The following is a 23,038-nucleotide window of genomic DNA, read 5'->3' as shown; positions in this document are numbered from 1 at the left end:
TGAAAAAGGGATCACAGCGTGGCTAGCTGGAAAGTACTGGTGAGCAGTAATTTATTAAACATGAAAGTATCTTGTTAATTATTTCTAAGTTCTAGAATGCCTGCTATGGTTTTATTTTATATGTAATACTTTGTTTCCAGCACTTCTACTTGCTATCACTGGAATCCTCATACTTTGTTAAATAAACTTTGACTTGTTTTGACTACAAACATATCTAAGAGCTGTGTGTTAAGCGGAGTGGTGATCTGAGATGTAACAGGTAAACTGGTGTGCACCGCTTCTTTGGAAGCAGCGAATTTGTGAATGCTGTGAGTGTCCAGTGGAAAAGGGGCTAGACATTCCAGGGAGACACTTGCAGGGCTCACGGGTTGGGCTGGACCCATTGATAATGTGTAAAGAGACAGCAAGGCCTGAGTAGACCTAGAGGGGAGTGCTTGTCTTACCTGTAGCCAATGGAGTTGTGGAGCAGACCCCTTGCAGTCACAGACAGGGCTTCCTCACGGTAAAGGTGGGTGGTAGCAAGGTGCCTCACAGCCCTGGGGATCCCTGGGAAGCCTCACATAGTGTTTATGCTTCCGGAGAAACACTCATTCTGAGTATTAACAAACATGAGAAATTAAAGAGAATTGTCAGAAGGGCATTAGGAACACGTTATTTCACTTGAGTTCCAATAGACAGTGAACTGAGACTGTCAGAACAGAGCCCAAGGGCTTGATCTAAAGCCTGTAGAAGTCAATGGGCATGTCGCCATCGATTTCAACAGGCTTTGGGTTACTGCCCAAGTCCTAAACAATATATCATCCCATTTTAATTAAACGGAGTCCCTTTTCACCTGACACCTTTCATAGTGTTTAGACATAAGCACTGCTTGACTTCCTGTAAACATCAGCCAATTGGCAGAAGCAATTTATTGTAATAGTATTGGCTTGATTTATTTGTAAAGGTTAAGGAATAATTTTCCACCCAGTAACTGAAACCCCATTGACAAATCCAATGCACCAGATTATTCTCCATTTTTTTTAATGACATAAAGCTCTTAAACATTGTCTGTCAGCCCTCAATAATAGCTCCCCAGCATGTCCAAGAGCATATAATGTTCCTTTTCAGATGCTCATCAGCGATGCTTTCCCACGAGAACAGCAGTTATGTATCATTACTGCTTGGGCACAGATCTATATATTCTCTGGAGGACCAAAAGCTGCTTTGGTCATGCAGAGAGACTCTCTGATATCAACAGAGTTTTGTGTGAGGAGGACAAGCAGGATTTTGTGTCTCTAATGTCTGATTGAACTGGTATTGTAAAGCAGCAATGTAGATTGCTCTTATCGTGTGTGCATATGGGGCCTGATCCTCAGCGGGTATAAATCAGCATAGCTCCATTTTAAGAGAGTGATGCTGATTTACACCAGCTAAGGATCTTGCAATAGGTTTGATCCTGAGATGTACTGAGTTCCTGCAACTTCCACTGCCAGAAGCTGGGACTGAATGACAGGGGATGGATCACTCGATAATTGCTCTGTTCTGTTCATTCTCGTTGAAGTACTTGGCATTGGCCAGTCGGAAGACAGGATACTGGGTTAGATGGACCATTGGTTTGACCTAGCATGGCCGTTCTTATGTTCACTGATGTCAGTGGGAACTGCAGATGCTCAGCATCTCCCAAGCTTAACCTCCATATTCTTTTAATTTGTTAGGAAGGATCCAATTCCTGTTTACCTTGCTCACATGAGTAATCCCATTGGAAGAAATGAACCTATGCTTTGAGTAAAGCAAGCAGGATTTAGTCCACAGTAGTTATCTGGGTGTGCTTGTGATCCCGTACTTGTTTTATACCAGAGTAACTCCATAAACTTCAGTGGAATTACTTCTGGCTAACCACAGTGTGAGATCAGAATCAGGCCTTGCTCATGTTTTTTCTCTTCCAAAAAAAAAAAGCAGTAGAAGAAATCTAAGCCTATGTTATTTGTCTCTGACATATTCTGTCTGGCAAAGAACTGAGTCAACTTTTTCCCACAGCACTCTTTGTACTTTTGTATTGCGCTGACTTTTCATGGCTCATCACATCGAAACATCCACCGTGGCTAATAGCAATATAACTCCCACAAAGGAAAACATTTATCTTTGTCTAACTCTGAGATAAAGTTTTAATCCAGCTGCTGCGCTGTAGTCTCTTGTGGGTCGTGTCTAGTATATTTTCACTCGCCTCTGTGTTCCTTTCCCATTCTCTGTCTGGGTGGGTTGTTAATTGTGACGTATAAAAAAAAGAAAGAAAGAAAAAAAAATAAGAATCAAAACCAAATAGGATTTTAAAGAGAACATTTGACCACTGTAAATAAAACTCCTGAGGTGACCCTGGCAAGCAGTGGTCCAGATCTTTTGCTGCATTTGAGCTGTGCTCAGCCCAGCTCTGGATGGGTGAGAGTGCAACAATTCTAGAGTTTTCCGACCAGGCTGGTCCCCAGCCACAGAGCTTCTCTAATTTATGTCAACTACCAATGTCCCCTAAGGGTCATTCCAGCAGCTGGGTGTTGGTGTGGCATAGAGATGCCCCAGCCATGCTTTCTTTTCCATGGTCTGACTGTCTATATACTCAAGACTAGGAAGGGGATGTGTACATCAGAGGGCTACATCAATTTTATGCCATTCAATAATTCCCGTAGATAGGGACAATATTTAGGGGCCTGGATCTTCCATGTTTACAGACTGCTATGGTGCAAAGCAGCTGCAGATCAGCTGAGAATCTCAGTCAGTATTTTTATTTAGGGGTTGTCTATATAGCAAGTTACTGCCTGGGATGTCACGGTGTGAATCTACAGGGGATCATCTTGCCGTGTGGCCACGTCCCATTTGAACACTGCTACAGTGCTGTGAAAGTTCTGGAGTGCAGCTTGACCTACCACTACTTGAAAGCTTAGTATGCCAAGCCACTCTCCGGGACATAGCACACGGGATATTACTGCATGGCCAGCACAGTAACTTGCTATGTAGAGAAGCCCCAAGGGTATTGATCTGCTATGAAAACAGACTCTAAAAATGACATTGTTGGAATACAATTTTTCAGTGATTTCCAAATGGAACTGACTAGTTCACAGAAAAAAGGTGGAGGATTTGTTTTCTTTTTTTTAAATATTTCTTTAGTTATGTTAATTGTGACTTTCAGAGCCATTGCAAAAAGAAAAATGTAATGTCTTAAAATGGCAGGAGCAGTGGGTGCTGGGAAACAGAACAGAGTTGCCATTTTGCTACCAGGAGGTCTGAGTAAATATATTCCATTTTATGTGCAGGTAAGCTGTATGTACTAAAAGTTTTACAGTGTGATGAAGAGATCACTAGAGTTCTGGGCGGCCAGCCATGCAAATTCAACCTGGAATCTGAAAGTCAAACTTTTGGATTTTTACCAATATTATATATGGATTCTTCAGGCCAAATTATATCCTTATTGACACCTATGCAACCTGATTTTCTTCAGATGCTTCCATCAGTAACCGGTGTAACTGAGTGGGAAAATTATTCCTGCCATTGGAAGTTAGTTAAACATTCTATCAATGATGCACAAGAAGGAGTAGAATTGAGCTCGCTTTTCTCAGCTGCATTGGCTCTGCAGGGTGAACAGGAGTAAAAATGCAATAAAAACTTATTTTTGAGATTAAAACTAGCAAATGTGACTTTGAATACATGCAGGGAGCCAATCTGTTGAATAAGAAGGTGCCACTTTCACAGTTTCATTTCAGAGTAGAAACACACTTTGAAGCACAATTGTACTGCGCAAAATGACTCTAATGATATCATGGAGTTCCTTATTTAGCTGTCTTCTTCAATAATTTCCATATCACAGTGTCTCACTTTTACAAGTCAAAAGATGATTTATCTAACTGCGGACAATGCAAACTCTTCCGGGGATATGAAACCCAAGCTGTGTTCTGTTTGTGCTTTATAGCATCACTGGCAGAGGTCCTTGTTAGGTTCATGGCATATACACACAGAGTTATAACAAAAGATGAATTCTCTTCCTGAAAGGTTGCAGTGGAACTCTACTTATTTCTAACAATCCAGAACTCTAACACACAACAACCAAATGCAGAGAGAGAGAGAGAGAGAGCACGAGAGAGCAGGCTGCTACCTAAGGCAGAGAGGCCCAGCTCCAGGCTGGCTCTTATGCAGAGTCAGTCTGCTGAATATCCAGCTTGCACACTTTCTCACAGAGTCTCGTAGCCTGCAATCAGCACCAGGAAACCCCTTCAGACTTAAAGTGGTCACTTGTAACTTTAACGCTGTTTTCAAAACACCACAGTTCTATAATCACAGTTCAACAGACAAGTTTGAAGCTGATGAGCAAAGAAGAAGAGAATCCTGCACAGTCTTCTGCAGCTATGCTGGCTGTACGGCATTAACAGTGCAAAACACTTGTTTTTGTCTCTCAAGTAAGCGGGTCTGATTCAAGGGCACACAGTGGACTCATATCTGGTGAAGGAGAAAGAGACATTTTAGCAGGTTCCCTTTTCAGATCATACTACACAAAAAGTGAGCAGCAGAGCCTTAAGTCTCTAAAAGTGTTTGATTCAGCTTGTACGCATACTTTTACATTGTATTTTTACACTGACTTCATCTGAGTTACTCCCGAGTTAATATTGGTGTAAAGGAAATCAGAAGCAGGCCATTGGGAGAAAAGATCTTGTGGTTAAGTGTTGAGATTCAGTAAACCTGAGCTGAGTTCTCATTTCTGCCTAGACTTCAAGTGTGACCTGAGTCCAGTCACTTAGTCTGTTCTAGTTCCCTGCCTGTAAAGAAGGGATAATAGCACCTCCTGACCACACAGGAGTGTTGTGAAGTGAAATACGTTAAAGATTTTAGAGCACTCAAATGCTGTGGCAAAGCAGGCAATGTAAGTAACTGCGTTACAGTATCAAAATTTCACAGATGGCACATTCATTATTTCTGGAGACTCTCACCTGGGATGGAATGCCCTTCATAGCAGCCTTTTTATTTCTTGAAAAGTATGACGGACCTAAGGCAAATGCTAGCTCACTATTGCTTTGCTGTTGCTTTTCTTTTCCATTCTATTGCAGATCTGGTTAGACAAGTCCAGCTTCCTGCCTCTAGCAATGGCCACTACTTGATATTTCAGAGGAACAGGTCATGAGATAGGTCATGAGACTTGGCAGTTGCAGTGGGGAGGGAAGTGCAGTGTGTACTGCAGGTAATTGTCAGGACACACATATTTTTGATGAACAAAGAACAGCAACAAATAGTGTAAGAAAAGATTGATTGCTGTCAGTTACACAAACATAATTATCCCTCACCCACTTTTGACATCCTCCTCCCAATTAGAACTGTCATCTGAGCAGTAAAAAACAAAAAATTGTCAGACTGTTGAAATATAGGTCAGCTAATTCTGGTTTTGTTATACTATATATTAGCTAATACTGAAGCTGAAGTGGCATAGCAGTCAGTGTTTGATAGTGGTTGTAAATAACTATCTACATGTATTTGAAGAAACTTAACTGCCAAGAATGTGACTGATAATTGGGAATTGATTAAAAACACTTTTCTAGATGCCCAGAAAGCCATAATCCCACCATTGAGAAGAAGGCCATATTGTCCAAAAAACAATCTGGTTTGGAGGGGAACTGAAGGCAGCTATAAACATAATATATAACAATTGGAAGAAAGGGGAAGTTGATAGTAATGAAAATAAATCAGAAGCTATACAAAATGGATAAGGGAAGCAAAGGAATCCAAGGAGGAATGTATGCCCAGCATAGTTAAGGACAATAAAAAAGAAATTTTTAAGTTTTTTAGGAACAACAACAAAAAATCCTAACAATGGTATTAGCCCATGACTAGATGGAAGTGGTAGAATTATCAACAATTATGCAGAAAAGTCAGAAGTGTTCAATAAGTATATCTGTTCTGTATTTTGGGAAAAACAGATGATGTAGTCATATCATATTATAACACTCTTTGCGTTCCACTAGTAACTCAGGAGGATGTTAAACAGCATCTACTAAAGTTAGACATTTTTAAATCAGCAGGTCTGAATAACATGCATCCAAGACTTTTAAAAGAGCTGGCTAAGGAGCTTGATGGACAGTTAGTGCTCAGTTTTCAGTGAAACACTTTAGAAGTTCCAGAATATGGATGAAAGCTAATGTTGTGCCAATATTTAAAAGGGGTAAAGAGAATGACCTGGGTAATTATAGGCCTGTCAGTCTGAAATCAATCCCGGGCAAGACAATGGAGCAGCTGATATGGGACTTGACTTGGTACCACATGACATTTTGATTAAAAATTAGAACAATATAAAATTAACATGGCACTCACTAAATGGATTAAAAGCTGGTTAACTGATACCTCTCAAAATGTAATTCTAAATGGGAATTGATCATCGAACAGTTGTGTTTCTAACAGGATCCCACAGAGATCCGTTTTTCGCCCTATGCTGTTTAACATTTTTATTAATGAGCTGGAAGAAAACATAAAATCATCACTGATAAAGTCTCCAGATGACACAAAAATTGGGGGACTAGTAAATAATGACAGGTCACTGATACAGAGCAATATGGGTCACTTGGGAAGCTGGGTGCAAACAAGCAATATGTATTTTAATATGGCTAAATGTAAACATATACATCTGGGAACAATGATTGCAGGCCACACTTACAGGTTGGGGGACTCTAGCCTGGGAAGCGGTGACTCTGAAGAAAATTTGGTGGATAATCAACTGAACATGAACTCCCAGTGCAACACTGTCATCAACAAGGCTAATGCAATCCTTGGATGCATAAAGAGGGGAATTTCAGGTAGGAGTAGAGAGGTTATATTACCTCTGTATTTGGCACTGGTGCAACCACTGCTGGAATTTTCTGTCCAGTTCTGACTACAATTCAAGAAGGATGTTGATAAGTTGGAGAGGGTTCAAAGAAGAGCCACAAGAATGACTGAAGGATTAGAAACCATGCCTTATAGTGATAGACTCAAGGAACTCAACCTATTTAGTTTAACAAAGAGAAGGCTAAGGGGTGGCTTGATTACAGTCTATATGTACCTACATGAGGAATAAATATTTGATAGTGGGTTACTCAGTTTAGGAGAGAAAGGTACTACACAATCCTATGGCTGGAAGTTAAAGCTAGACAAATTCACACTGGAAATAAGGCATACATTTTTACAGTGAAAGTAATTAACCATTGGAACAATTTACGAAGTGTTGTGGTGAATTCTCCAATACTGACACTTTTTAAATCAAGATTGGATTTTTTTCTTTTTAGAAGACCTGCTCTAGGAATTATTTTGGGGAAGCTCTATGACCAGTGTTATACAGGAGGTCAGACTAGATGATCACAATGGTCCCTTCTGGCTCTGGAATCTATGAATCTAGGAGGGAAAAGGATTCTCTAGGTTGGTATAAGTGGGGCATAACTCGGAACAATGGAATGCATTTAAGGAAAAGAAAATTTAGGTTGAACATCAGGAGAAACCGCTTAAAAGTGCGGTATATACGCATAGTGTCAAAGATAAAAGTTATTGCTGGTTGAGAAATGGTTTTTTCTTTTTACTTTTCAACAGAAGTTCACAAATGGAAAATTTTTGTCCAAATCCACCAAAATTATTTGGAAATGCTGATGGTGGCTCATGGAAGTTGTACTTGTGGTGCCTCATGCTTCTCTTCTCCTTTATAAACCAGGCTTCCTGGCCAATCTACACCTCCCATGTTGGTTTTCATATGGATATATACCTATCTCACAGAGCTGGAAGGGACCTTGAAAGGTCATCGAGGCCAGTCCCCTGCCTTCACTAGCAGGTCCAAGTACCGATTTTGCCCCAGATCCCTAAATGGCCCCCTCAAGGATTAAACTCACAACTCTGGGTTTCCTGCTGAGCCATCTTGGAGTATCATGGTAGTCCCTGGCCATGGTATAGCATAGGAAATGCAGTCTTGCTTGGCACATGGCCCAAAGAGGAGAACTGGGACATGAGGGACCTGAACTACAGAACCCAGGAAGTAGTGTGGTAGCATTTCCAAATAGAAATTTTCCAATTTTCAGGTAAAATGTTTTGGTTTCAGGTTTGTTTGTTTGTTTGTTTGCTTGCTTTTTGGGGTTTTATGAATTAAAAGTCAAAAAAATGTTCTCAGGCAGTTTTTGTGAAGAATTTTGTTTAGTCAAAAACCCAATTTTCATTTGATAACCCGTTTTGGTGGAAATTTTTTCCAGGAGTCCTGATAATAGTGGAATAGTATTTTAAAGGAAGTGCTCGAAGCCCCATTGCTTTAGTTATTTAACATTAAAATGGACAAAGCAGTGGAGACTGTTTGGGAAAATTTTCAGAAGTGACCTCTAATTTTGGGTGCTTCAACGGCAGCCTGATTCTGAGGTGCTGGGCATTCAGAGCACCCATTTTCTTAAGTTAGGGTTGCGAGTGCTCAGTAAAATCAACCCTAGGGGGCTAAAGCTGAGCCCCCAAATATTGAGTCAACCAAAATTGGCGACCACTTTTGAACATTTGGCCCAGAGTGTGCCTAGTATGTATAAATCAGGGAGAATAATTTCCTGTCGCTAACATCTATGATTATATGAAGGTGCTTCCCTATTTCAGAGACTCTTAGCATAGAGCTTTGGTTAAATGCTGTAACTTCTATTAAAAATAATTAATTTTCCATGTGCCTTTAAAAGGAAGGTGGCTTCTATTAAATGTAATCACATTGGCCTTTGTCTTGCACAGTAATTGTGCAGCTACTACATCAGGTCAGCTTATGAATAAAAGATAGGTGAAGTATCGTTTCTTGGGACAGACTGAGCCTTGTACGTCTGAAAGTTGGGAGTGGGATGATTGGGTGCGGAAGAGAAAGCTGCACAGCTGTTTCAGGTGCAGTAATATGGGTATTGAGGGAGAAGAGCCCTATATCTGAGCAGGGGTCAGCCTCCCACCCTATCCCATTTGCTTTTGGCTGCCTCGGGTACTTATTTACAGTGACTTCAGCCATTGGGCAAGAGATTGTGGTATGTGAAGAACCATCACTTTTTCTGCCACTCAGTGCAGGCTGACACAGGATCAGGTCCCATGTCAGTGGCATGGACCAATTTAACTAGTCATGTTTTAAACTAAGCAGAAAAGCTACTAAATGTGCTAGGGTTTCAAAGCTATCAGTAAGGATATATGGGGGGGAAATAGGGATGCGAATTTTCCCTTTTTAGCTCTGTCAAAATGCGCTGGCCTAGAAGAAGTTTTAGGAGGGACAGAATGGAAAGGGGATTAATATTCAGATGAAAAATAGACTGTCCACCTTAAATAGGGAGTTTTGCATGCCTGTAACCATGTAAAAATGTGTGAACAGATGGTGATAATGTGTCATCCCATACAATGAACAAAAGATATAGCCATCAGATTGCACTCGGTAGTGATAAGTGCTGTATATATATATATATATGCCTGGATGGGTGGATAGACAGAGGTTTAGATAGACTGAGAGGTCACGCAGCCATCGAAAGCCATTTCTGAAAAAAAGGAGCATTACAGGTGGGACCGCACCTGGGCTATAAAGGGTCAGAGGGAGGTCAGTGAGAGCAGAGTAGCTGCCCGGAGAGAAGGTCCCCTGCAGTAGTCCCTGAAGGAAGAGTGGGCAGGGAATGGGGACGAGGACTGGGATCGGGACCCAGCTGAGACAGTTCCTCATGGAGGATGGGCTGTGCCCAGCTTAAGGCTTGGTGGAAGATTTGATTTGTGTTTGCTTTGAAACTTTGTAAATAAAGAAACCAACCCTCCAGTAGGGCTGAGATTGCATGAGAAAGATCGTGTGGGGTTTGCATAAGGACCCCTGAGGAAAAGTAAGATGGGTTGGGGCACTGGAGAGTCACCCTTGTCTTGAAGGGGAGCTTGGGGGAGGGGCAGTCAACCCTGTTCCAAGGAAGTATTCATACATCTTTCCTCATTTATCTGGGGGTGCAGGGAGTAGCCACAAGCTTTCCAGTGTCCCAGACAGTCCTTGATGTCTGGTCACGTTAGCATTTTTATGAAAAGACAGACTTGTCAAAACTCCAGAACTATGTACTTTTGCTAGGGTTATGCCTAAATCCTAGACTAGCTCAAAATGAGTTAGCGGTGATTTGCTGAAAATGGCTTGGCATTTAGGGATGCTCAGTGGCACTATCAGGGTTACATTTTAGCTTGCCTGCCTCAATGCATCACTCAGGTTGTGTCACTTGCTGTCACTTTGTGGCTGATAGGACATGATTTGCCTTCCAGACCTAATGTATGGGCAGTGTATTGCAAATGCCCAGCCGTAAGTGGACAGCTGCTCTGCTAAATTGCATGTTTCGAGTTACCTATGAACAATTTGCTCTAACATTTCATTTTCTGCATTTCTGAGGGATTCGATGGAAGAGCGCAAGAGGGAAATAGCCATGTTTTCATAACAGAATATTACGCCTCTTGCTGTGAATGTTCAAAGCACATTTCTGAATTTTGTTTTTGATCTAAAAACATGACAATTGACTTCATATATATGTATCATTGTTCTGGGGGGAAATATGCTTTATTTTCTAAATTGTCAACAAAAATTAAAATGACATGCCCTTGAGTTGCTTTTGTTTGCCTTTGCAATAGCACAAAGAAGGAAAAAATGTCAGAGACCACCTGTTCTCAATGTAGATAATCAGGGTACGGTGCAAATTCTGCATATGGACAGGCAGGCACAATCCCCGTTGGAACCTATGGCTGTAATGGACAGTCAAGGTTAGGCTGTGTTCCTGTGTATGAAAGGAGCTGAAGTACTTATATACACACTAAAACAACGAGGAGTCCGGTGGCACCTTAAAGACTAACAGATTTATTCGGGCATAAGCTTTCATGGGTAAAAAAACCCACTTCTTCAGATGCATGGAGCTAGTCTTCAAGGTGCCACGACCAGACTCCTCATTGTTTTTGTGGATACAGACTAACTCAGCTACCCTGCTGATACTTATATACACACTACGAACACTTGTATTTCTGGGAACCCACAATTTACCTGTTGACTAGCAGCACTGAGGTCAGAATTTCCATAAGAACTCAGGTCCCACATACACATCTAAATAAGGGCTGATTGGGTGCTGATCTCCTTTAGAAAAATCTGGCCATCAGGGGCACAACAGGGGCTGAGCTCCTGAAAATCTGGCCCTGAGCTCTTCTGAAAATTTTTGCACTAAATTGTCATTTCCAGAAATTACATTTCCAAGAGGTAATACCTGCAAAAAATGATGGTGCTTACACTTAACAATCCAACAAAGGATCTCATTGGAACCATGAGGACATGTGTTTGCCTAAACTGAGCTGACTCAGAAGCAACCCTCCCAATCTTCTTCTTATTATTGATTTGTATTTCTTAGTGCCTAAGAGCTCTGGTCATGGAACAGGACCCCATCATGCTTGACTCTGTACAAACACACAACAAAAAGACTGTTCCTGCCCCAAAGAGCTTACAGTCCAAGTCTTATATCTGTAACCAGGGTCCTTTTTTCTCCCACCTGCCCCTCTCAGGTATGTTATATCCTCACTCATCTCTCAAGTCCACCACTTACTTTGCAAACTTGTTGAGGCATCTAGAACAATTACGGGTGTAAAATAACAGTCATCCCTTACATGAGTACCAATAGAACATGTAGTATAACTGTGGCCTGGATGATCCTATTGGGATCCAGGAAGTGGGCGGGCAAAGGATCCTCCCCCAGCCTAAGGGGGGGGTCCACAGGACCTGGAGACCAAAAAATTATGAGGGACAGCTAATGAAAGAACAGGGACAGGAGTGCGGTCAAAGGGTCAAACGAAGTGAACCAGACGGGGACACCGAGCAGAGAACCCCGGACAGTGCCCACTGCTCCTCGAAGGCATCAAGGGAGTCAGTGGACGCTGCCCAGAGGAACTCTGCCCGGATACATGAACGGATGGAGGATCGGAAATAGGCCCCACAGTCACAGGAGACTCCATCGGCAAACCTCCTGAGCCTGGTTTTATAGACGGTCGTTTTTGCCAGGGCCAGGAGGAGGTTGACCAGGAGGTCCCGTGACTTTGTGGGGCGACGGATAGGGAGTGCATAAATGAAAAGGCCTGGATGATGCAGGGGATTAATAATAGTCTATGGAGCCTTTCCTCCTATGTCAAGTTTGTAAATCAAGCCTGAGTCAGACTGTATTAACTGAAAGTTATGTCAGCGGCTTAGTGGCCTTTGCAAAACAAGTTGGTGGTCTCCATTCAGTTCCTGGTGGAGACAGGTCCATAAGTTAAAAAGTAAATGCCACAGATGTTAGTACTTGGCAGTGTCCGCTGAGAAACCAAAACCGAAAGACCATGAAGAATAATTTTGGCCTCTTAAGTGCTGATGCGTACCTTTCAAAATCCATTGATCAGATGGGGATGGGACGCTTGCATAGCCAACAGTTCCTGTTCTATCCAAAGCAGAGGAGTTCAGCCTCCATAGCTATCAGTCCAGCACATCACAACCCCCATCATTAATTAATTAGTCTGAGTTATTATAAGTGATATTAAATGAACATGTTGAATAATATTTCTCCTTACTCTGAAGTAACCAAACCCCAGATGAGCTGCAACGGGAGGGGGTAAATGAGACTTTGGAGACTATTTTATTAAAGAAAACAACCTTGTGGCAAACAGCTATTTTTAATTTAATAACTAATGATGATTCAAAATGCTTCATCAAACCTAATTAACCAATAATAATTACCATAGCAACCACTGCTTTATATGGCACATACTGAAAACATTCTTAAAGAACCACAACAGCTTTCATTTCCACTGCTTACCTATCCTCGGTCAAAAACTTCTGTAATGCGCTGTCGGAACCAACCCAAACTTAAAATATTAAAAGTTATTACGTGTGGAATTGCTTTTGGGAACATGTTGGACCTTCTGTCTCCTTACATTTTTCTCCTCCTTTAAGAATGTTCTGTTGTAGTTTATTTTGCAGTTGGTTTTATTTGGCTTCCAGAAGCAGTTTGGCTGTTGAATTGCTATTTTCTTCTGTTTGTTAATGTACCTCTTCTTCTACTCACAGCGCCAGTCTGCTGTCTCAGTTCTGCTTCTCAGTGACTTTTATCATCAGTTTCATCATGTATGGTAGAGCTTTGGGATCATGTGCTTTTGCAGAGCACTTTAGGGTTTTTGGCTACGATACGGGATAAAATACTTTTGTTAAGGTATACCTGCATTGCAGTAGAAGGTGTGATTTCAGATGGGGTAGGCATATCTGTGCTAGCTTTAATTTAGCTAACGCAGTTAAAAATTACAGTGAAGATGCAGCTGCACAGGCTTCAGCGCAGGCTGTGGAATCCTGGGTATGTACTCATGTTGCTAGCCTGCACTGGGGTCTCTGTCACTGCCTCGTTACTGCTATTTTAAGCTTCCTTAGCTAGATTAAATCGAGCATGGATTTGCCTGCCTGAGGTGCAGTCACACCTCTGATTGCAGTGTAGATGGAGAGCTTCAATTCTCCTTTGGTTTTCAAAATTCTTCACGGACTTTGTCAACTTTCTCTCTCTAATCTTGGATCTATTCTCTCTCTCCCTTCTCCTTCTCCTCCCTGTGTCCTCCAAGTGACTCTCAACTAGAGTTGGTTGGACTATTCATTATGAAGAATGTTTGTCTCCTATCTACTCCCCTCTTGTTGATTAGCTAATCACTAACCAACTGATTCTCATAATCTTCATAATGCATTCATAAATATTCACCAGAAACTTTGGATCAATAATTTTCAGATGATGAGCTCCTTGGAGAGGGTTGTCTTTGATTATGGGCTATTCATTTATTGCTTATCCCCCCTGCTTGAATGACTGCGTTTTTTCAAACAAGAGAATAATGAATAGCAAAAAAGCAAACAATACATGTTCTGGTTGGAAATTTTGGATGCAACATTAGTCATGCTAAAACTTTCAGGATTCACAAGCTTTTCTGTTCCGACCTGCCAGTTGTCCAAATAATGGATTACACTACCCTGCAAACGAAGTCAAATCGAACCAAGTGCTTTTATTTGCAGATATATACAAAAGTCAGTGTGGTGACTCTTGGATCAGCTCTGTTTTCAGTAGCTAGGAACTACTTTCCCACCTGTGCCGTTCTGAAGTTTCTTCTTCTTTCTGAACCATTGATTCTCTCTCTCTCTCTCTCTCTCTCTCTCTTCAGATCAGCCCCTCCTCTATCTTTTGCCTGTGGTTGTGATTAATTCAGCTCTAATCCACAAAGTGACTGGCATACCCCACTGTCCTATTAATGAATATTCCCTTTTTCCGTTCTCTTTATTTACTGTAGTTCCTTCTTTGACTAACACTTCCTCCAACCGTGTTTGAATTGCTCTTGGGCTGAGATCCGCTGCTCCCAAATATATTCCAAATGTTATCGGGTTTCATTTCTTTTAACAAAGCACTTTGAGATACTCTGCATGACAGGCACCAGACAAAAATGAATTGAATTGAATCATTGTCCACTTTCACAGCTAAACTTACCTTGTGTGTTTGACTTGGCTTGCTCACATTGCAATGCTTTTGTTTTTATATTGACTTTGTAAAGTGCCCCCGAGGTGCCTGCGTGAAGGACATTTTATAAATGTAAATTTAATTTGATTTGACAAGAGATTTCTTTGTGAATCAAGCTCTTAATTATCTCCCGAGTGATAGAGGGCTGTTAGATTTATAGGAAGTAGAGATATGGGGAGTAAAAATTATAACAGCAGTTCTAGTTACCTGTGGGTACTTTAGCGTAACCTTCTTTATTCATCCACCCTTGTTATGAGACTCCCACACAGTGGAAGTAGCTCTGATTTTGCAGTAATGATATTTCCCCAACCATTGCGTTGATGGACACTTTCTTGTTTGCAGTTATATAATATCTAATATGCAGATCTCCCCGTACCATAATTTGACGTCTACCAGCACTGTACATGGCTTTTTACGTCACTTTATAGCCCAGCTGCATTAGTTTATCCAAAGGTTGTGGGAGACACAAGAAGGGTTAAGAGACTCATAACTGATCTGAAAAGGTTTTCTTTTTTTTAACCCTCTCATTCCTACTGTGTTGGCATCTATTGTCTCCAATACAGTAGAAAGGACATGGTGTGGTCCACAGCTTATAAAATCACAATTTGGTTTTGGCATATGGCCAGGCTATTCAGTGGAAATCTCATAGGCCTTTTGGTACCAGCCATGTTGTGTGGGTGGTAGAGGCGCTAACAGCAAAAGACTCAAGTCTTATTTACAAGACCCAGATTCTTCCATCCTTACATTGAGAAGTACCTTACTCTGCAAGTGGTTCTGTTGGTTTCAGTCAGGCTACTCTGTGTAAGGATGGCAGAAAGTGGCTCCAACTAAATAAGTCATTCTTTCACCTGTAATGTTTTCTTTAGAGCCCTTTGTCCAAAATTAGACCGTGCAGTCATTGTACCAGTCAATTGAAGGCCAGTCTACTGCCCGTATTCTGTGAGCAATTCCGCTGAAGTTGGTGGAACTAGTTATGAACTAAAGTACCAGTGAATAAGGGGCCAGAACTGGCCCTATCAGAACATACAGTTGATCTACCAAAAACTGGACTAACTGTACTCTGCAAATCTGTAAGATGCTTGTCTGTGTAACGTAAATTGGCCAACCTTTTTTGGAATATGTATGTTGGGGAGGAATGGGGTTGAATGCCAGGTTTCCAAATAAAGTTGATTCTTGATGTACTGAGGGATCAGTATTAGAGCTGGTCAAAAATTTTCCGTTGAAACTGTGTTTTGATGGAAAATTGGGTTTTTGATTAAATGAAATGTTGTGTGGAAAATGTCTGCTCTCTGGATATTTTCATTTTTTTTCACTGAAAAACCAAACACCTGAAAGTCAAATATTTCATTTGAAAACCAAAATATTTTTGATTCTGAAATGCTGAATGTGTTGCCTCATAAGGGTTATAGTTTGTGTGCCTCATGCCCTGTTCTCTGCAGCTCTGAGATGTAGTATCCCAGTGTCACAATGTTAGGGAAGTTAGAACCAGATTTTGGTAGCCTTCCTTCTTGAGTAGTTGCATTGGCTTCAGTGGGTTTAAGAGATCAATGGTTTCAGGAGTTTATGGCTCTTCAGAAATACTGTCATCTCAAAAAAAGGAAAATAATATACCCTTTACTGCAAAGTTTCCAACAATCTACTTTGTTTGACTGTACATTTCCCTGCATACGCTAGAGAGAGAGTCCAGTTACGAGAGAGATCTATCTGCTCTGGAACAAGACAAACTTGGAAAAGAAAACGAACACATTATACAAGTATTTGAGGATTTAAATTCTATTGTAGCATACATAAAGCATTCAGTCAGAGTTTAAAGCAAAAGTGAAAGCAGTGGCAGATCCAGGAGGAAGCCCTCTGCAAAATCCAAATCTCTCCTATGATGCTCGTTACCCTCTATTCTATTTAAATCTATCCATTTGTTATCATTAACAATACATTACCTCATTAATATACATAATGTTAAAGTAACATTAAGAGGGCATGTTTCAGTGTGGCATATAGGAATCTGCTTGGGTAACACTAATGGGAGTGGCAGAGCTCCCTGCACATTGCACTGAGGACAAATTTATTTTCGCTGGTTCCTGCTCCTTTGAGCCACCTGAATGGTGCTAGAGGATCAGAATCTTGCAGCTGAGAATTGCCCTGGCAGAGAGAACTCCTACAACAGCTGGTTCCCCGGCCCCCAAGAGAGTGCAGGTCGGGAGAGGGAGGGATTGTAACAGAATTGGAACTGGTCTGTATTAATTTATGATTACCCTCGGTTATTGGGATTTTCACTGTGTAATGATCTTGGGGTTCATTAGATAACAAACCAGTGAATGAGACAGGAATAAAACTTTAATAAAACAAACTGGAGAGCTTCTGTAGTGAGCTGTTGCACCCAGCCATGTGGTGTTCCCAACCCCCGCCTCCAGGGCACATCTCCAAATTCCTATGTTGATAATACTGCCCCTTATGAGGGAGTATCTCCAGATTACAATCTTATACAAACAGCTAACAACTCTCTTATAACACATGCATTAAATTCTCAACCCATGTAGTACATTTCCATAAACCTTGAGAGGAGAGGTTACTAGCTTATCACTCTAGCATGGTCTTTACCGCTCACTTTCCTCAGTTACCCCTTCTCCAGGTGGGTTAGCAAGTCTGTGAGTCTTTTAGGATGTTTAATCTCCCACACTGATTTTCTCAGTATCAGCCTTTCATTAGAGTGTGAGTTGTTCTGTTGTTCATTGACAGTTTCTCTTTTGTGCACTGACAATAAAAGATCAGTCAGATGGGAAATGCCAGAGTCCACATCTACTGTCAAAGTGTTGGAACTTTCTGGGATTACACGTAAATCCCTTTGATTATGTTGAAATGTGTCTCCCTGGTCCGTCCGGATTATATAAGACCTTGGATGCAGCTGTTCTTTAATGGTACTCTTTGGCCCCATGTATTAGAGGTGTGATTCCTAAGGCACAGTCTATCACCTGGGTTAAGAGATGGGAGACCTCAGGCCCTTTGTCAAAATAATATTTCTGCTTCCACTTCAGATTTTCTTTCGTCTTCCATATGATTTCATTGTTTCAGCAAGTTATCAGTAATTGGTAAATTAGATCTGATCCTTCTTCCCATTAACAGCTGAGCTGGAGAAAAGCCATTCTCCAGGGGTGTGCTTCAGTAAACCAGTAATGTTTTATACAAATCACCCCCACTTTCAAAAGTCTTTTTCATAAGATTCTTTGCTGTCCATATAGACCTTTCCACAAAACCTTTTGATTGGGGGTAATTTGGATTTGATGTTTTGTGATGAAAATCCCAGTCTATGGCAAATTGCCTAAAATCTGCACTGGAAAAACTGTGGCACATTGTCACTAAAGACTTCATCTGGAATTCCACATCTAGAGAATATTCCCTTCATGCCAGCTATCACTAGGGTGACCAGATGTCCCCATTTTATAGGGACAGTCCCAATTTTGGGGTCTTTTTCTTATAAAGGCCCCTATTACCCCCGACCCCTGTCCCGATTTTTCACACTTGCTGTCTGGTCGTCCTAGCTATCACTGACTTACTATTAGTACTGTGCAGTATGCAAATTTATGGATACAGAGAATAATAATCTGTGACTATTAAATAATCCTTTGATTGCCAGGTAAAGAAGTCAGTGCTGACCTTCTCCTGAGACCTTTGTGGAGCGGGATGCACTTGACTTTTCTGCATTTGGTAGCTACAGCATTTTGCAAAATGATTTCCTCCTCCCCCTTCCCCCCCCAGACACACATTTATGACAGAGTTTCCCAAAGGCAACACAGTTTGGGGCCATGCTGTGATCCATCTGTACTCAGTCTTCCCCCTCAGAGTGGTTTTCATAGTGAGTGGTTCCACTCTTTGATTTGACCTATTCTGGCTATATTCTTTTGTACTTAGAACATGGGTAACTCCTTCTGGTGAATTTAGTTCTTTGGCTTGTGCTTTCACATATTTGGAGAGCTTTTTCTAAAGTTAAGTCTCCTTCACGGAGCAGTTTCTCTCTTAACACATTGTCTTTAATGCCACAAATGTTTCTATTTCTGACCAGAGACTCTGTCAGCTCACTAAAGTCACAGGTTTTACTGAGTTTCCTTAATTCTGTGACATATTGATCAATGGTGTTATCAGTTGTTTGCATGCATGTAAAAAATGTTTCTCAAAGGTTTCATTCCTTTTTGGCATGCAATGTTCCTCAACTTTAGTCACTCAGTATTTTATTTAACTTCATGTTTCCACCTTCTTCAAACTTAAAATTGTTATAAATATCCAATGCTTTCTCTCCAGCAACATGCAAAAAGATAGATGATTTCACTTTATCATTTTTCTCATCTGCCCCTATGGCAGTTACATATAATTCAAATCTCTGTTTGAATTTTTTCCAGTTCTCTGCAACATTGCCTGACAATTGCAGACAAGAAAGAGGTTGCAACACATCCATTTTTGTCTTTTTTCCTCTCTTTCTTAAGCTAGTCAAGCTACTACTGTGCTCACCAAATACATGCAAAAGCCTCCGTGCCTGGTGCTCCACATGCTTCTCTGGTGCTTCCCTTTGTCTCTGTTTTTAGTTGCAAACATAGGAGTTAACTTCAAAATGACTGCAGTTTCCTTCTCATTCAGCACTTCTGACACCATGTAACCATCTTTGGGTTCATTAAATAACAAACCAGTGAATGAGAAAGAAACAAAACTTGAATAAAACAAACTGGAGAGCTTATGTAGTGAGCTGCTGCACCCAGCCATGCAGTGTTCCCAACTCCCGCCTCCAGGGCACATCTCCAAAATCCTATGATCATAATACTGGCCCTTATGAGGAAGCATCTCTAAACTGAAATCTTCTACAAACATATCTCTACAGTATGGATCCATCGGTTTAGTTCAATAGGGGGGCTATAAGGAAAAACAAAGAGGAAGGTAAAGGAATGGCTCAGGATGAACACTTCTCCACAACCAATTAAGGGATGTTAAGAGATAATGCCAAGACGGGAATATATATGGGAACAAGAGGATTAAAGAACTGTAGCAGTTTAAAGAGGGACACTCTCTCAAGAAAAGGGGGAAGTTATTTGGGTAAATTAGCTGAAAACACAGGCACCTGTTGCGGGTGACTGAAAAACGTAGGCCTGCCTAGGTTACCATCAGGGGATTATAAAATCGTAGAAATGTAGAGCTGGATGGGACCTCAAGAGGTAAGTAGGCCAGCCCCCTATGCTGAGGAAGGACCAAGTAAACCTAAACCATCCCTGACAAGTGTTTGTCTAACTTGTTCTTAAAAACCTCTACAACCTCCCTTGGAAGCGTAGTGCATTGCTTAACTACCTTTATAGTTAGAAAGTTTTTCCTAATATCTAACCTAAATCTCCCTTGCTGCAGATTAAGCTCATTACTTCTTGTCCTGCATCCAGTGGACATGGAGAACAACTGGTCACCATCCTCTTTATAACAGCCCTTAACATATCTGAAGATTATTATCAGGTCCATTCCCCCTCCCCCCTCCCCCCAAGTCTTCTTTTTTTCAAGACTAAACATGCCCAGTTCTTTTAACCATCCCTCATGGATTATGTTTTCTAAACTTTTTATCATTTTTGTTGCTCTCCTCTGGACTCTCTCCAATTTGTCCACATCTTCCTTAAGTGTGTCTTCTAAAACTGGACATAGTATTCCACCTCTGGTCTCACCAGTGCTGAGAAGAATGTTACAATTACCTGCTGTTCTTACCTACAATACTCCTGTTAATATACCCCAGAGAGATAATAACCATTCTCAATTACAACACATAGTTGATTCATATTCAATTTGTTATCCACTATGCCCCCCAGATCCTTTTCAGCAGTACCACTGCCTACCCAATTATTCCACATTTTGTACGTGTGCATTTGATTTTTCCTTCCTAAGGGCTTGTCTACACTGGCAATTTACAGCGCTGCAAGTTTTGCGCTCAGGGGGGTGAAAAAACACACCTCTGAGCGCAGCAAGTTTCAGCGCTGTAAAGCTCAGTGTAGACAGTGCACCAGCGCCGGGAGCTGCACTCGTAGCTATGTCCCTCGTGGAGGTGTTTTTTTAGAGAGCTGGGCACTTTAACGTTGCCAGTGTAGACTAGCCTTAAGTGAAGTATTTTTCACTTTTCTGTATTGAATTTCATCTTGTTGATTTCAGACCAAATCTCCATTTTTTCAAGGTCGTTTCAAATTCTAATCCTGTCCTTCAAGGTGCTCTGAATCCCTCCCAGCTTGGTGTCATCCTCAAATTTTATAAGCATACTCTGCTCTCCATTATCCAAGACATTAATGAAACTATTGAATAGGACCAGACCCATGGGTTTGGTTTGTGAAGGTCTGGGGGAAAGTGAGACAACAAGCAGAATCAGAGTGACTTTGTAAATTGTGTTCACAGGGCAAAATCCCCAGCTAGTGTAAATCAGCATAGCTCAGTTAAAGACACATTCACAGTAGCTGAGGCACTACTCCATAAAGTTTATTTTAGCTTGGGGCATGCCTGGAGGGGAGAAGAGGAAGCAGCCGGGATGCCCCCTTCTTCCACTAGCACAAAGAGTGTAGTTCTTAGTTATAGGAGAGGAGAATGTTTTCTTAGCCTTTTTATGTGGGAGGGATGAAGTGAGACCTCTGTTTATACCACAGCCATGTTGCAAGTATTTGTTTATGCTTTGGGTTTGTGTTTTGGGTTTTTTGTTATTCAGAAATATGCGTGCCAGTTCATTGTCATCAGCTGATAATGAGGTTGTTTCGAGTGTCAATAATACTAATACAATAACAACAATAATTCATAATTAAATGGATAATTATGTGCCCTTTTGTGGTTCTTTTTTATGTAGCTCACTTCTCACACCAAGCCATGAAGTGTATCACAAAGCTGCCTTTACAGATGGGGCTATAGAAAAATAAATTCTTAATTGTGTTTGTAACCACGCTTGACTAGCGCCTTGTGAGTCAGCTCTTGGAAGCATCATCCGTGGTTCAACCAGAGTTTAATGCCCCCCAAATAGTGCATATTTCTTCCTGCTGGCAGAGGGCGTTTCATAGGTTTGACACCTTTAATTAAGATCCAAGAGACTTTTTTCTACTAACTTTCTTAACTGTTTCGTTTTACAGCCTACGTGACTTTTAAGCAGTCTTTTTCCTTTTTAAATGGATATTTTTGTCTCAGTCGTCTAATCCAAGTCCTGTTTTCTTGTCTATTTCAGATAGCGGCTCAGGCAGTGTTATTTATGTGTATGAATACAGCGGGAATCTTCATTAGCTACCTATCAGACAGAGCTCAGCGCCAAGCCTTCTTAGAGACCAGAAGATGTGTAGAAGCAAGACTGAGGCTAGAGACGGAAAACCAGAGACAGGTATCCAGAGAAATGCTGCTACTGTCGTATAAATTGGAGCTGATCCATCGCTAGGACCAGAGCCTCCTCTTACTTACACGCTTGTAACCTCTTGATGTGAATGGATTTATACTGGTTAAGTGAGGATCATGCTCTATCGTTTGCTGTATTTTTCTGACATGACATCTCAAAGGCTTTCGTCATGAAATCTCTTCCTTGCCTCATTTGTGCAAAGGAGTCTACTCTATCTGACACCCTTCTCCTGCTCCACCCCTCACTTTGCCACCTGGGTGTATCAGTTAAACTCGCTTTGCATCCACCCAATGCTAAATCAATGCCATTACTCTCCATTGCCATTTAAACTAGTTTTAGGACCAATATGCATTCAACATATAAATTATGTTGATATTTAATTCACTAATGAAATTAGCCTAATGATTTTATTATGTATGTAAATGGTTTTCTCCTTCATATTTCCTTCCCTTTTTGCCAAACTTACACTAAGAGATCCAGAAGTTGTGCAATGTTCTTGACATTCATCTCTGCAGTACATTACCGTACATCTGGGTTTTCCCAGACATTGCTTCTTTTTTGAGGCTCCGTCCTCTGTTGGGCAGATGTTTCAAATAACAGGAAATGTCTGGAATTTTTGCAGAGAAGACATTGCAGCTCAGAAAGATGCCCTGATTGGTCTGCTTCCCGATTGGTCCCTCCCCTGCATCCACAGCTGATTGGTCCATGCCCCTGCATCCACTACTGTGGGATCCTGCTCATCCAGGCGCGGCTCCCAGCTCTGTGGATGGGGCAGGGTACCATAGGGAGGGACTAACTGACGGCTGTCGCTGCATCCTGGGCTTGCACCAGTCACCCTACCACTGTGACAGGGAACGATACTGCCCCCCATCTCCAGTGAGTAACCCTGCCGCAGGTACCCCCTCCAGCTCCCTCTCCCCATCTCCCCCCTCAGCATAAGAAGACCACCTTTTCAAATGGCAAAAGCGGGATACATGCAGGATCCCCACCCCACTCCGTGGCCCTACCCACTGATCCTTCTCTTCCCCTGAGGCCCCGCTGCCTGGCCAGGCTGGAAGCCGGAGGCAGGCCATGGTAAGAGCTGCCCAGGGAACCTGGGCTGCTGTGGGGTGACCCGGACCCTCCACCTGCTCTGGGCGGGGGGCCAGGT

General features: G+C 41.6%; 1 protein-coding gene across 1 annotated transcript in view; it reads left to right on the top strand.

Annotated features, from left to right (window-relative positions):
• Window positions 1-23,038, top strand: part of ADCY8 (adenylate cyclase 8) — a 199,077-nt gene that overhangs the window by 35,619 nt on the left and 140,420 nt on the right. Inside the window, exon 2 of the mRNA XM_026659238.1 lies at window positions 21,727-21,876. Within this exon, the coding sequence (XP_026515023.1) occupies window positions 21,727-21,876 (150 nt within the window). The remainder of the gene's footprint in view (window positions 1-21,726; window positions 21,877-23,038) is intronic.

This window comes from Terrapene carolina, unplaced genomic scaffold (assembly GCF_002925995.2).
Source record: "Terrapene carolina triunguis isolate 2854851 unplaced genomic scaffold, T_m_triunguis-2.0 Scaffold58, whole genome shotgun sequence".
Lineage (NCBI taxonomy): Eukaryota > Metazoa > Chordata > Testudines > Emydidae > Terrapene > Terrapene triunguis.
Note: the sequence above shows the minus strand (reverse complement) of the source record. Positions and strands in the feature narration are given on the sequence as shown.